The sequence below is a fragment of the Prunus dulcis genome, chromosome 6, assembly GCF_902201215.1.
Source record: "Prunus dulcis chromosome 6, ALMONDv2, whole genome shotgun sequence".
Taxonomy (NCBI): domain Eukaryota; kingdom Viridiplantae; phylum Streptophyta; class Magnoliopsida; order Rosales; family Rosaceae; genus Prunus; species Prunus dulcis.
This window is the reverse complement of record NC_047655.1, coordinates 7,652,042-7,667,586: the sequence shown is the minus strand read 5'-3', so window position 1 is coordinate 7,667,586 and position 15,545 is coordinate 7,652,042. Positions and strand designations below refer to the sequence as shown.

Here is a 15,545-nt window from a genome sequence, read left to right as displayed (position 1 = left end):
GGAAGAAATATGAATATTTTTTTTTCCAGCTGAGTCATGCTGCTTGCTAGAGTCGATTTCAGACTTGTTTGCCTATACACCCAAAACACGTTCACCAAAATCTGATGAAAAATGACCAATTTCATTTTGTTTCAACTTTCACATTTGCGTCTTGTGGCTGTTGATGATATCCAGCTTGAGGTCTTGTTGTTTATTTTTGCTTTGTTTAGGAGCAATATTCAAATGCATACAATACAAAATAATCTTGTCACACCTAATTCCAAATTAAAATATTCCCATAAAAACAAAAATCTTGATCCATCCAGATTTCCTCCAGTGTTTTCTTTATTTTATTTTATTTCTTTTAATGGCGTGCCGCCTTGACTGCCATAAGATTAAGATATATGTGAACAACAAAATTCCAACTGCTGTCATAATATATGTTCCAAATAACCAGTTATGTTATTATAAAAATAAATAAAGAACCAGTTGTGTCACTCTCAAATTCGAACCCTAATTACAAAATTAAATATTAAAAATTAATAATTGTTGTATGATCAAAATGACAAGGATCATCTCGGGGAGAGCGAGACCGTAATACCTGCAGGAACTCTAATACAAAGTGTTGTACACGCAGGAAGTATTTGTCTTGTTTATAATGCATTTATCGGTTATGTATGTCCAGAACTCTGAGGATTGCAAGGACCACAGACTCCTAGGATCCAGTGAGAAACTTGAGATTGAGTATTCTCCAGCAAAGTCGCGAGAGGAGATTTCTGAAGATGAGAGTGTCTCGAGGATAAATACTCGAAAAGGTAGCAAACAGACAAAGCTTTATACATCTTGGACTTCTTCTCAAGTGATGAAGTTTATTGAAGGTGTTTCTCAGTGTGGAGTTGGAAAATGGAGTGAAATGAGGAGATTACTGTTTTCTTCATGTTTGCATCGCACAGCTGTTGATTTAATCTCTTTGGATTTTCAGGACAAATGGCTTAATTTGTTAAAAGCAAGCTGCATTCAGTTGCAGAAAGAGAGAGGTTTGGTTGAAATTACTTTTACCTGATTTGTAGTTTAACATCGTGAGCAGATATTTTACATGCTCACTGTCGCGCCTGAGCAATCTTCAAAGCTGATTTTCTTTGGCATGTCAAGATTATCGGATTCTTATCTATATAAATTACCTTATGCATGCAACCGCAAGCTTTTACTATCAATTTATAATCTCTACGCATGTTGTGGTTCTCGCTTTGCATTTGTCTTACTGTAGTGTCTTGTGGAGTTGTTGCCCTGTTGACATGGAAGAGCAACTCGACTGGCAATATCTTCTGAAATAAAGCTTCTTATTTGAACTGAGTTTTTTAACTTGTTTGCTGTGATCAATAATTAAGAGTTGAAATTTGGTAAATCAGAACTCCTATTGTGAGCTTGATGGGTAGATGCATCATTCTTCTATTTCTTTATCATGCAGATTAAGAGAGATATAAGCAAGCGAGCATCCGATCACGTTCCAGTATCTGTTTTGCAGCGCGTTATGGAGTTGGCCGTCATCTATCCATATCCAAGGCAAAAAAAGGTCCGCTCGTAATACTCATGCAATGTCTTCGTTTTCAACCACCAAGAGTAATGCACGGCCCCCCTCTCAACTGCTGTTAAAAGGGTCAAGAGCAAATAGATTGCTAGAAACCTCAGTGAACTTCACAATGCATGTGAGATCTTTTTGTATTTGAAGACTGAAAAGAAAGAAATGAAAGAGTTTAGCCCTTTGGCATATTTCACCATCAATTTGGTATGATTCTTGTTTGAGCATAGAATAGTTGGATGAAGTCCTTACCCATGTGTGCATTTAGCATGACATTATTTCATTTAGGTCAAAAAGTCACAATATGGTTACCAACTTGCCAAAAAGTCACAATGTCTGCTTGTTATTATTGCGGTATGGTTACCAACTTGCCAAATTACCGACTTGCTTGTGTTGTTTTGCCTTTTGACTTTTGGACTTTTTATGGATTCCCTTTTATCTATCCTTTGACTGTATAAAGTTGTAAACTTGGGTCCACTCAGATATCAACCTTCCAAAATGGGATTGCGGTTCTATAAACTTCAGTCCACTCAAATTACAGACCTAATAACATGTTTATTTATAAGGAATGGATATTGTAATTTTCTTGCTTCTTCATGATTTTTATGTTTCTCTCTCTCTTTTACGTTTACTAGTAAGTAAGAAATCAAAATTTTTGTATGTTTTATATTAGAATCTGTAATCCAATCCCCTCAAAATTAGAAATTAAAAGAAAATTGATCCAATTCCAATTTTCTTATTCTTAAGTTCTCCGATTTCATCTGTTCCTAATAAGTAAGCATGCCTAAACAGTCAGGAAGAGTCATTATGTTTGCTAGAGTTGATTTCAGACATGTTTGCCTTTACACCCAAAACACATTCACCAAAATCTGATGACATGAGGGTTTCTATTTCTGTTTATCTAACAGATTTTGGTTGTGAAAAAGATCAATTTGGTTTGTTTAGGATCAATATTCATGTGCACCTACCATACAAAACAAAATGATCATGTCACACATCCAATTCCAAATTAAAATATTTGCATAAAAACAAAAAAGCACCCAGATTTCCTCAACTGTTTATCTTCTATTTCTTTTATTGGCACGCCGCCTTGACCGCCATAAGATTATGATATATGTGAGAGCAGAAAAATTCCAACTGCTGTCATTATAACTTCGTTGTTTAATTTGTTCCAAATAACCACTTATGTTATTATAAAAATAATAAAAAACCAGTTATGTCGTTCTCAAATTCTATCTCTAATTACAAAATTAAAAATTGTTGAATGATCAAAATGACAAGGATCATCTCGGGGCGAGCGAGACCGAAATACCGGTAGGAGCTCTCATGTTGTCGGACCAAAACTTCGCCTCCAAATATAGCTTGGAGATTTTCCCCGACACGCGTCCCATGCTGGGCCGTTGATCCGGGTCCACGTGTACGCACTCCAGAGCCAAACGTGTCAACTTCTCAGCCACTTCTACGGGGAACGAGTCCTTGAGCCTGCTATCCACCCAGGTCCTCAGACCACCATGCCGAATCGCAGCCTGGGCCGAGTCGACCACCGAGGTTCTGATAAAATCACCCATTGTTTTATCAAACCTGTACTTGAAAGGCTCTTGCCCCGACAGGAGCTCCAAGAGCACCACGCCGAACGCGTACACGTCAGACTTCTGCGTCGCGACGCCGGAGGCCTGAAACTCCGGCGACATGTACCCTCTCACCCCTTCGAACTGGTTCTTCCGGCTGCTGGTACGGTTCGATTTCGGGTCGGGGCCTTCGACGGCCTCGATTTCGGATCGGGATTTTGGATTCGGGTCGAGATGGGTGTACGAATCGGTCTCGCCGCAAAGCTGGGCCGCCCCGAAATGGCAGAGGCGGGCGTTGAAATGGGGCTCGGTGACCAAAACGCTGCCGCTTTTGATGTGGTTGTGGACTAGATTGACGTTGAGGCCCGTGCTGTTGTGGATGTAGTCCAGCCCCTGTGCGAGATCAGTGGCGATCTGCATCCTGGAGGCCCACGTGGACAGGATCGTGTAATTCGGGTTGTTGGGGTTCCGGAGGCAGGCTGCCAGGCTGGCGCCGCTGACGAACTCGTAGACTAAGAACGCGTAGTCGCTGGAGACGCAGGCGCCGAGGAGCTTGGTGATGGAGGTGTGGTGGCTGCGGCAGAGAGTGGAGAGCCGTTGCCTGAGCTCCGGGGTGGAGAGCTTAACGCGGAATTTGCGTTGGAAAATGACGGCGTCCTTGCCGCGGAGGGTGCAGCGCCAGGAGGGAGTGGAGGAGGAGGAGGAGGGGGTGGGGTTGAAGCGCTTGGAGAGGAAGTTGTTGGTGGCGGCGCAGAGCTCGGAGTAGTCGTAGAGGATCGGGTTTTCGGGGACGGGGAGGGAGTCTTTGAGGATGGAGAGAGAGGTTGACGAGGAAGAGGTGGAGGGTTGGGACTGGGAGGAGAGCTTGTAGCTTGAGGTGGAGGTGTAGCGGCCGCTTAGGGTGTTGGAGGTTGAGGGCTCGAAGGAAGAGGCGGTGGGTTGAGCCAATTGCGGGGTGCGCCGAGGAGTGGAGACGGGCTGGGTGGCGTCGACTGACATTTTGGATTTGCACATATGGTGGGTGTGCAGAAATTGGGTTTATTTATTTAATTGTTAGGATTTTGGGAACATTTAATTTAAAGAGTGGTGGTCAACTTGAGCGCCGGGTTTCTGCGGAAGCGAATTAATAAAAGTATGATGTGGTTGGCTCATTTCTATTGTGCGCCAGGCACGGCGGCGCATGTTAGTTGTGAGGGCTTCAAGTATTATTTTGTGTTTTATGGCAGGAAAGGAAGGCAGGGGTTCAACATGAGCGAGCGTGGTGAGATGTGCAACGTGAACTGTTGAGGACATTTCGCTTTCGTTGCGTGGTTTTTTAAAGATGTTTTTAATATGCCTACGGCTCCTTCCCGGTGCTCTCTGGGGTCGGTCAACAATATTATTTGGTTACAAAAGGAATGTGGGAGGGAAATTCGGACTCAAATCTTGGGTATGGAGGTAAACGTATATTGTCACCGTAGTTACAACCCCTCAAGCCCGCTACGATATGAATTGGCACGAGCCACTAGACTGGAGTTGAGTTTTCTTTACTGATTTTGCTCGTCTGTATGTCACTGAAAATTGATGATGGGGCATATCATTATATTCTTGTCAACGAGGATAGAAAGTAAGAGGGGGAAAAGAATAGTAGGGTGTCAATTTTTTTTATTAAAAAAAAAAAAAGTATATTGGTCAATCAAGACTATATATATATATATATCCTCTTGTTTTAGTGACATTTTTCTGAATTTTCATTCAACGTGCATATAAAGATATGGACTTGTTTTATGTGGAGCACGCATTGTTTTATATAGAGTACGTGTGGTGATTGAACTTTATATGTGAGTACATACGGTCGTTGGGTTTCATATGTGACCAAATGTGGCTTTGATACCATGGTGGATACTTATTTCTCTATATATAGCCTAGCAAAGTTTTTCAACTTTTAAATGTATGACATTTCTTTCAATTCTTACACTTCCCATTTTAGCTCAGTCAAGACCGCATTAATTTAGCTCAGTCAAGACCACGTTAATTAAATACTTGCGTGGACAAGTCCATATTAATTTAGCTCAGTCTAGTCATTCTTGAATACCATTCAACGGATGACAGCTACACATGCATATGTTTCTTTCTTCTTTTTTCTTTTCGAAATTAAAGCTCTTGTTTGTTTTTTTTCTTCTTTTCAACAGAAAAAACAAAGAAGAACAAGGGCCCCATTCCATTTTGTTGGATTGGTGAAACCAACTGGCAGATTGTAATTCCCACGACCGGACCGGGGTCTACTAAGCAAATCAAATCTTCCACAGCAACGAGGTCACCCCACACCTACTGGCCCGTCTCTCTGAACACCACGAGGTCTAGTAAGCAAATCAGTTTTTGTCACAAAGAGGGTGGTGTTTATGTTGCGGAGAGACTGTAATGACAGGTTACAGGAGGAGCATTGGATCCACTCTGATCGATCAGACGTCTCTATAATTTCTGTGACGGAGAAAGCCAACAGGAAAAGGAAAAGCTTGTTGGATTCAAAAAGTTTAGCGTGGTAGGAAAAATGGTTCATTTTCAGGAATATTCCCAGGACCATATTCCATTGCATGCAACTGCTGGCAGATTTGCAGAGGAGAAGAAGATCGATGCTAAGCTAACTCATTATGAGGGCCTTGAAAACGATATTCTAGGTATTGTTGACGATGGTTATATATCAACTGTTTAGCATAGAAACCATAGTTGGTAAAAGGGATGGGAAAAGTACGAAAAGAATACGTAGGTGTATTATTTGGTAAATTTTTTACACAACGTGGTGAAAAATTCGACCATTATATAATATTTTAATAATATTTATTTAAATTTTAATGTATATTATTTTTATTCAATAATTGTGAAATTGTGTGTATAATACATGAACTAAACGTGAAGAATACGTATGTATATTTATAATACATGTATTATATGTATGATTTTAAATATATATATATATATGTATTTTATAGTATTTATATGTGTAGTACGAGATTATACGTGAATTTACCAAGTGTACCAAACAACTTAATTAGTATGTTTAGAAAAGTTGTTGGGGGCAAGTGTCCTCTTGTTTTGTGTATAATTATAATACCTACAATATCGTTTTCAAGGTCCTTATAATGAGTTAGCATCGATCTTCTCCTCTGCAAATCTGTCAGCTGCTGCATGCAGAGAGCACATGCAATTTTTGAATCCAGCAAGTTTTCCCTTTTCCTGTTGGCTTTCTCTGGCACTTAAGTTATAGAGATTTGATCGATCAGTGGATCCAACGACGTGGAACACTAGGAAAGATGTGTATATAAATAGGCATATATGCACACAATGCTATGAATGCAAACCCTTCACTTGAGAAAGTTTCTCTCTCATTTGATCAATCAAACACTTTAACTTCCTCTGCTAGTTTGCTAGCTACACTTGCAACCATCATGTCGTCTTCTCATGAGAAAGGAGATAAGGCAAAGAAACCAACACAAGGAGGAGGAGAAGGATCATCTTCAGGCACCAAAAGAGATCCAAATTGTCTGTATGTCATAAAAAGGAAGCCTGGTGGTGGTATAGACACCATTTTCGCAAAAGTGGATCCTGCTGAATTTGATGGACTAGAGGCTCTTTATGCCGAGGTTGTGCGCCGGGTGGAGTCTGCATATACCATGGGGAAGGGGCGTGTAAGCGTATCCTTGGAGAAAACTTTGGAGAATGCTGAAAATTATCTGCAAGTCTGCATTAGAGGATCATGATCCACGGGACGATGACTACTAACTATGAGTCTGATGGTGCCGCTCCTTGTGCGTAGAGCTGCTGCTGTTTGTGCGTGTTAGCTGATGCAAACGTTGTTGCATGTCGAATAATTAGTTGTAATTGTGTGTTTATTAATTTCAATCAAACCAAAGCCCTCTTGAGGTATCTAGGTATAGCTAGCTCTATCTAGTCTAGATATATTTTCAAGAGAGCCCTCCCTGCCTACCTGCAACCTTTGTGGGATTTAACTAGATCCGCACGTTTAGGAATCAAGAATTAATAAGGGTTTAATTAGTACGTACGTAGTTAGTTGAAAGTTGAAACATGGCATTGGCTTTTGTATGAGTTTGCATTATGAAATCCTAGTTTGTTTCTTTTAATTTCAAAGTCTCTTCTTGCTTCCTCTGATATCCGGATCCATATATAGTTACCTTGCTTTTTTTGTTCAGATCTGATGCACATAAACCCTATATGATATATATAGAAATACCCCCAACCAAACATTATGCCTTATTATGAACAAGGAGCTGAATGGCGATCCGTTGTCGTTTTCTAGTTTGAAAAAAGTGATGTATTCTCCATCCAAGGTTTGATAAGAAATCTCATGAATGACTTGTGCTGGATATCCAACTTCGAATGTGTAAAGGCGACACACCTGTGAAAAATTGCATCTAATAAACCAATCATACTTGTAAACATAGACAAACTAACAGGATCGCGCCAAATTCTCTCTCGAAATCCGTAATGAACCCTGTTTCTCGTTTGACATCTAACCCATGATAGATCCGCTTTATCAAAAAGCCCTTTAGCCCCAATTTAAATTGTAGACGATACGACTTCTACCAAAATTTCGGCGGAGTCTCTCCTGTAATTGGAACATTTCCCAATTACACTACCTGCAAACAAGTGCTAGAATAAACTCAACTTCCAGCAGGCACACGCACAACAGTTCATACTATTCAAATGGGCTTCATGCCCTCTACCCAAACTCAAACGAGCAAGCAGAGCAACTAAAGATTAAGTTTACAACTCGGGGAAAAATGAAATATACAGAGTGATAATAGCACACTCTTACGGAGCGGATATTGATGATGCCTCGACTTGGTGGTCTCGACCTCAGCTATCTAGAACCTGTGGGGTGCAGAGCAGAAATGTGAGTGGACGAAAACAAACGTTAAACACCATTTATATTCAACATAAATAACCCCTTCGTTTTATAAAATAATGTAAACTTGTTAATTTAATCCTTATTGTAAAACTGTAAATTCAATACCAACAAAGTAAACCCATTAATATGAAATATAATCATCAAAACCCAAAATCCTTTTTCCCGTAACTATACCCTTGTAGAAATACAATAAGTCAAGTAATTTCCAAATATCTCATCTCAATTCCGAAATTCATTTCAAATGTTCATACCTGTGCAGAGTACTCTCAATGCACATGCCCAAGAAACCTCAACCTGGAAATAAATCCACATATACCCGTATACATATACATATAGACACGTACACTCATTCACCACAACAAGATATATATGTACCAGGGGAAACATCCAACTCGGGGCTTGTTTGTTCTCAACCACATGTCGGGATCCTGCATCATACATTTGGCTAGGGATGAGCAGTCCAATCGGGGGACTATTACTCCCCAGCACGCACTCCGGGACTTGTATCCCACATGCGGCCGAATCCAGTCATACGCATAAACTAACATCTTGACACACCTCCCAAAAAGTATATGTGTGGCCTGATGGGTCCCAAAGACCAACTTTAATTATTTTCCATAATTCCATCATCTTTTCCATAACGAACCAGGGGAAGGTACAACAAATGGTGTGTAACCACATAAATCTCATATCCCAAAATATATCCAATTTCACAAACATAACCAAAATCCCAAATCCAACATCACCATAGTCCGAAACCTGAATTCATATACTTTAATAATAATAAATAAATAAATAATAATCCCTGAAAATCCCACAATCTCATTAACCCCAAATAAACCAATTTCCAATCAAATCACGTTTCAAACTCGACCAAAACACAAGTTATGCATATACTTGCCAATATGAAAATAATATTCATTTGAAAACAAAGTCCACTCACAACAAGTCCAAAGCTAGCTCAACTGTGAGTGATACGTTGCGCCTGGGTACCTATTTGAGAGAATAAACAGACTTAATTAATTAACGTACCCAACAACAAACTTTAACTCAAAACTCTAGTCCCCGGTTCTCAAAGTGCGCCCAACCCTTAAGAAGGTTCATAGGGTCATTCTAGCACTTCTTGAAGGATGAGATGGTCTCGGAAGACTCATGGTCAACCAAATGGTCAAACTTTCCATATTGGTCAATCAGGGCTGCGGGGCCCACTACCTTTGATTTTCGATACGAAAGTTCCTATAGGTCCAACAAAGTCTACTGATCAAGTTCCGAAGACTTGGTCTCGATCGAGCAGTCTGATCTAAGCCAATCGTACGATCGGACAACGATCGTTTCGCCTACTTAGAATCATTGATTCGGAGTATCCGAGGCACCGATTATCGATCCACAAGTTCCTACGTGATCCTAGAGGTACATGGAATAATATATTTGAAATTGGAACCGATCGAGTTGTCCGAACCTATCGAACCCAAATATCGCATAACAGGCACGATATTCGTTCTATAGTTAAACGATAACCAAATTCAAATCTGAGCATACTGTTGTGCTCAGGACGATGTGAGGATTATTCTAGGTCTGAAAACAAATCACTGACACAAGACGCAGGCGTCACCAACCATCACCACCTATTGGGTGTCTTGAGAAAATTCCGGCAACGGAAAATCTCAACCAAAACGGACAATGGATCAAGCACAACTAGGGGAGCATATTTCATAATTGCATAGACCTTTAATTTGGCAGGAAGTGACCGTAAAACATCAAACCTTCGACAATTATAGGGTTTTTAACCCAGTCTCTCAAACTCCCAAAATTAACCTAAACCAATTTCATAAACAGGTAGAGCACGAAAAGTAGGTGAAGTTTCATACCTCACTCGTCGAATTCCATGGCCGGAGTCGCAAAAATGCATTGGAAACTTCGAAAACCACCGACACTTCCAGTCATTCTAGTCTAAAATTCTTGGGTTTTTGAGCTGTGAAAAGGGCTAGGTTAGGTAGGGGACGTCGATACGAAACTCTTTGGACTAAGTTCGCTGGAAACGGTCGTCGGCAAAAGTTTTGGCCTATTATGTGCGAGCGAGAGAGAGTGAGAGAGAGAGAGAGAGAGAGAGAGAGAGAGAGAGAGAGAAATGAGAGAGAAGAATATTGTTCCAGCTTTTTAAAATCTGACTTCACAAAAATTACGGTTGTGCCATTACACTTCCGTATATCATAACTTCTTTGTTTTAAATCAGAATTGAGCGTGCCACATGTCTGCGGACTCGTATTCACTAACTATATGCAACGGTGCTACTCAATTCTCCAAAATCTCTCTGAAACAAAAAGTGACTAAAGTGCCCCTACTCCCAAGTGCAAAAGCGTAATTTCACAATTAATTACGTAATTAACAAATTATTTGGGATAGGGTTACAATCTCCTCTCCTTAGAAAAATTTCGTCCCCAAAATTTTGTACCTGGCATTCAAAGAGGTATGCATACTGGGCCCGCATATGGTCCTTGAGTTCCCAAGTGGTCCATTCTACAATTTGACTCCTCTACAACACCTTTACTACAAGAATGGTTTTAGAGTGCAACATTTGCTCTTTCCGATCCATAATCTGCATAAGCTCCTCTAAGTTAAATTTTCTCTCAACTCCATCAGTTGAGATTCTAAGACATGGAAAAGATCGGATACGTACTTTCGTAACATGGATACATGAAACACATCATGGATCCGGAATAGTTTTAAAGGCAAATCATGTCAGTAAACAACTAGTCCAATTCTTTCAATGATATCCTAAGGTCCGATATAACGGGAACTTAACTTCTCACATTTCTCGAACCTCATCATACATTCCAAGGAAATAATTTCAAGAACACCTAATCATCAACTGCAACTTCAAAATCCTTGGACTAGTTGTTCGCTAACCCTTCTATCAGTATTGTATCGTTGTAGATTTTTGACTGATCACTCTCACTTTTTCTACTATCCTCTAAACAAACTCTAGCTTATCCAGTTTTTCTCTTGCTAGCCTCACTTCAATACATAGGAGTCCTACACTGACTCCCATACAAGGCCTTATTCTTGGGTACACACAAATGAGTAATAGGAACTCATATATACTCGAACACGTCTCATCACAAAATTCGTTGGTGAGTAGAAGAAAGGGCTCTTACACTGCCAATGCTTTCCCTACCCAAAAAAAAAAAATATATATATATATATATATATACCTTCAATTTAAGAAACATGGGTATGGGATTTGGGATTTGGGGTGGGTTACGGGTGGGGTTGGGGTTAGGGGTTGGTTTGGGTCGTGGAAGACACAGAGAGAGAGATGGCTAGAAATATTTTTTTTTTTAATTTTATTGAAGTTTAAATCTTCTTTCATTTTTATGGTATTCTTTGTTCAAAATCCCCTTAGCTTTATATAATTGGATGTGTGGGCTCCTTATATGTGCCATGTCGGCACTTTAATAGAAAATTTGACGGAAGCTAATGGTAGGGACCAATGTGATGTATAAACAGTAATCTTAAGGACCATTAATGTCACAAAAAAACATTGAAGACAAAAGGTGACAATTTCGCTAACCTCAGGGCCCATTTGCGATAAAAAAATCCAAAATTATATGATCAAATTGTATAGTTAAAGAGTATAGCCATGCGGCCATACTATTTAAATATATTCGAATATTTTAACAGTATAGCTGCTCGACTATACTGTTTATGATTCTGGACTTCCAATTGTGGTTGGCGTATGTTATTATCTTGTAAACTCTACAGCTAATCCATACACCATTATGCTTATTCTTGCAATCATATTATGTCTCATGTGCATAATCCTCTCTTAAATGATGACATAACAAAAGAAAAAGGGGCATTTGGAAATCTGCAAGGCAGTCTTTTGTACTTAAATGAGTTTTTGGCTTTGACCATTAATTAAAATTTGATTTGAGAGCATCTTCAGGAGACTCTCTACTCTCTCATCCCTAGCTATTTTAGCGAAAAAGAAGGAAAAACAACTCTCCAGTAGCGTCATTACCTCTGTCGCCATTTTGGCTCGTTACATGTAGCAAGGAGGAGAGAGAAATTCAAGGCTGGCCAAATTTGAAGGCTGCGCAAGAGAGAGAGAGAGAGAGAGAGAGAGAGAGAGAGAGAGAGGTTCGGTGGTGGGCTACTTTTCATTTTGGGTTCTTTTTTTTAAAAATTTTGTAATGAATTTAAAATAATAAAATATTGGAGGAGAGAGAAATTCAAGGCTCGCCAAATCTGAAGGCTGCGCAAGAGAGAGAGAGAGAGAGAGAGAGAGAGAGAGAGGTTCGGTGGTGGGCTACTTTTCATTTTGGGTTATTTTTTTTAAATTTTTTTTAATGAATTTAAAATAATAAAATTTTTGAGGTTAGCTAAAATAGAAAGCATTGCTGGAGGAACCACCTTTTAAGTGGTTAGCTATTTTAGCTAGAATTTGGATAAAATTTGGAGACTCTCCTGGAGATGCTCTGACAGAGTATCCAAATGGCAAACTTGGCGATTGTATGCTCCCATACTATGAATGGTGTTTCCAAATTACATTCAGAATTGCTAAAAGCAAAATTATTCAATATTTTAAAAGTATAGCCGCATGGCAACATTCGAAAGTATAGCCGCACGGGTATTTTAGCCCTAAACCCTAAAATTATATAACAAAATTGTACATTTTAAAAGTATAGCCGAGCGGCTATATACTGTAAAAAGTTAAAACAGTATAGCCGAGCGGCTATACCCTTTAAATATATTCAGGGTTTAGGGACAAAGAAACGAACACAAAGCTTGCAGTCGGAAGCCTATAGGGACGAATTTTGGCTGTGGATTCTGGAAAACATGAGCTGGCATATGAGCCTAACTGACGACATCGACAATCAGGTTTTCAAGCTTTGGGGAATTGATGAAGAGTTGGAACGTACGATTATTTCTAGTATTTCTGATGCTTGTCTTCAATTCAAGACCAAAGATTTTGAAAATAACTCTAAAATTCCCGAGTATAGTCAAATCTTCAAGTACGGGGCACTTTGAAAATAGTTTCTCCATTGAAGCACCATCTCCCCTATCAAATCTAACGCAGAGGTACTTGAGACTCAGGAGATTATCCTACATGTAATGCCAATGTACGATTGGATGCAGCTTGCTTCTTTATCAAACCGACATCCTCATGAAAGGTTGGATCTCCTACGCTTGCGAGATACAAGGGAGGTATTGCACTTTTCTCTCCTCTTCACATTGGGAATTTCAGGTGCACATGGGTATGGTATATGTAAGAATGAGATGCTACTTCTCATCTAACACATGTTGTTTGAATTCTCATTTAGAATACTTCGTATATCAATGCCATATGACCTGTGATACCTTCAATTTATTTCAAAACAGAGCTGCCAACTTCTCTTTGTTGTCTCGTCAGACTATTTTGTATCCAATTTTTCATCTGCATAGAATACAACACAGACTAATATATCTCATAGCAGAAGAGCAGGGTTGTCAAGTGCAATGAGAAAAAGGCAGTAATTAGGTTTAGTTCATAATTACGATGGACATTTTAGAAAGTAAATTCCTATACAAGCAATTTTATACTATGAAATTCAACAGTCTTTGATCCACAAAATGTTGGCGGATCCCTATTTTTGGTTGTTGTATTTATGGGTGTAACCCGTGTTATTTGTTATAAATAAAATCCATTTTTTTATTCTTGCCCAATGGGCTAATAGCTGGAAATCATTAGAATGGGAGGTATTGGAAAGAATTTAAATTCTCATTCCTCCATATTACTTATACAAATAAAATAATAAATTTTATATTTAAACCCCACACTTCTCACCCCATGTTCTAAGTTCACCACAACTTTTAATTTAAATTTTTACAATTTCTAAGAAAATCCCTCTATCTTCCCAAACTACCCTTAAATACACCCCAAACTGAAAAAATAAGAACTAAAAGAGATTTTCTATTTAAACCCCACAATTTTCTTTGTTCCCAGCAAAAAAAAAAACACAAACAAATGAAACCCCAAATCCAAAATTTAATACTTTCTAGAGAAAGAGAACAGCTTTACCTATCTCCAAGAACAGTAACTAGAATTCTAACACTTGGGTATTGTTGAGAGAGAGAGAGAGAGTGAGTGAGTTTGTAACAGGAAGTTGGAAGGAGGTTTCTAAAACTTAATATGAAAAGTGATGGGTGTGTGTATAGATGTACTAGGGTTAATTATTGGATGACCTTTTTTGCCTTTTTTGTCTAGCGCAGTGGACTAAAGTGGTATTTTAGCCCCAAATACCCTAAAATGATATGACAAAATTGTATATTTAAAGAGTATAGCCGGCCGGCTATACTAGCCAAATATATTAGAATATTTTAAAAGTATAGCCGAGCGGCTATACTTTCTAAATACATTCGAATATTTTAAAGTATAGCCGTTCGGCTATTCAAATATTTTAAAGTTATAGCCGCGCGGCTATACTCTTTAAATATATTTGAAACGAACACGGAGCTTGCACTCTCAGAGGACGGAGGTTGCAGTCGAAGTCACGGCAATTTCGCTTCTCTATCAACTCAAGCTTCGATTTGTTTTCTTCGGTTTCAGCTGCTTCGTCCTCTGGGTTCGGCACCCAAAAAAGACCCAACCCGCCTAGGAGGCCCGCCCAGTCGCCTAGCGCCCGCCTAGGCCGATTTTCGAACACTACGATTGATTGAGTATGAAACCCGAAATTGAAAAAATTTTGCTGCAAATTTGAGCTTGAGATTGAGATTGGGAAGCCGAAGTAGTGAAGTACAAGTCAAGTCCATAGAAGAAGAGATCATGAGACTCTTAATTCATCTAATTCCATTCCTCTCCCTGTTTCCTGCTTTATTCTCTTCTCTCTTGGCTCTCTCCCAAACGACATGTTCACCTCATCATGTTGGAAATTAGGAACGTTATTAAATTGTTATTTAGTTTCCTTTTATTAGTTGATTGTAATTGATTTGGTAGTCTCCAAGTAACCTAGTTTTCCTAGTTAAGCTTGTAATATCTCTATAAATACTTAGCCTTTTGGCTCTATCAATAACAACTGAGAATTATTCTTCTTAACAAAATCTCTAATTTCACATTCTAAGGCGTCTCTTGAAACTTTTTTACAAACCTTATTTTCTTCACAATCCGATGTTTCACAACCCTAGTTGCTAATCTTTGAAATCCTTTGCCAAATTGAGAGTCGTTGGCGCTTTTCATCCCTCACCCATGATGGGTATTCATCTTGTACAGTCGTCTTGTTCACCCTCTCCTCAATGATCAATATTTTATTCCCGCTACCAAAGCCATACCATCCCACAGTTCCTACATCTAACTAAACCAACAGTCGCACCCTTCTTTTGAGCTGCAATTTCCTTATGTTTTTCATACAAGTATTGCTCTCTATACAAATCATATTGAGCCATCTATAGTCATGCTCTCTGTTGCAATCAGATATTGAGCCCATGTTTTCATGTCTACTACGCTTGCCACAACCATGGCATCTTCGGCCTTCAT

General features: G+C 39.2%; 2 protein-coding genes across 5 annotated transcripts in view; one reads left to right on the top strand and one right to left on the bottom strand.

Annotated features, from left to right (window-relative positions):
- LOC117630744 overlaps positions 1 to 1,761 on the top strand; it is a 12,614-nt gene extending 10,853 nt beyond the window's left edge. Inside the window, exons 8-10 of one of the 4 annotated variants that reach the window (XM_034363498.1) lie at positions 665 to 794; positions 962 to 1,016; positions 1,448 to 1,761. In XM_034363498.1, coding sequence (XP_034219389.1) covers positions 665 to 794; positions 962 to 975 — 144 coding nt within the window. In that variant the 3' untranslated portion in view covers positions 976 to 1,016; positions 1,448 to 1,761. Of the gene's footprint in view, positions 1 to 664 lie in introns of all 4 variants that reach the window. The other 3 variants (XM_034363496.1, XM_034363493.1, XM_034363492.1) reach the window with 3 other exon arrangements.
- A 910-nt stretch (positions 1,762 to 2,671) lies between these two features.
- Positions 2,672 to 4,411, bottom strand: LOC117633045 (lysM domain receptor-like kinase 3). The gene has a single exon (XM_034366717.1). The coding sequence runs from the start codon at positions 4,138 to 4,140 to the stop codon at positions 2,842 to 2,844; it is 1,299 nt and encodes a 432-aa protein (XP_034222608.1). The 5' UTR covers positions 4,141 to 4,411; the 3' UTR covers positions 2,672 to 2,841.
- Between the last annotated feature and the right edge of the window lie 11,134 nt (positions 4,412 to 15,545).

Excerpts from the sequence above, each read along its gene's own strand:
- LOC117633045 (XM_034366717.1), bottom strand. The coding sequence starts at position 4,140 with ATGTGCAAATCCAAAATGTCAGTCGACGCCACCCAGCCCGTCTCCACT.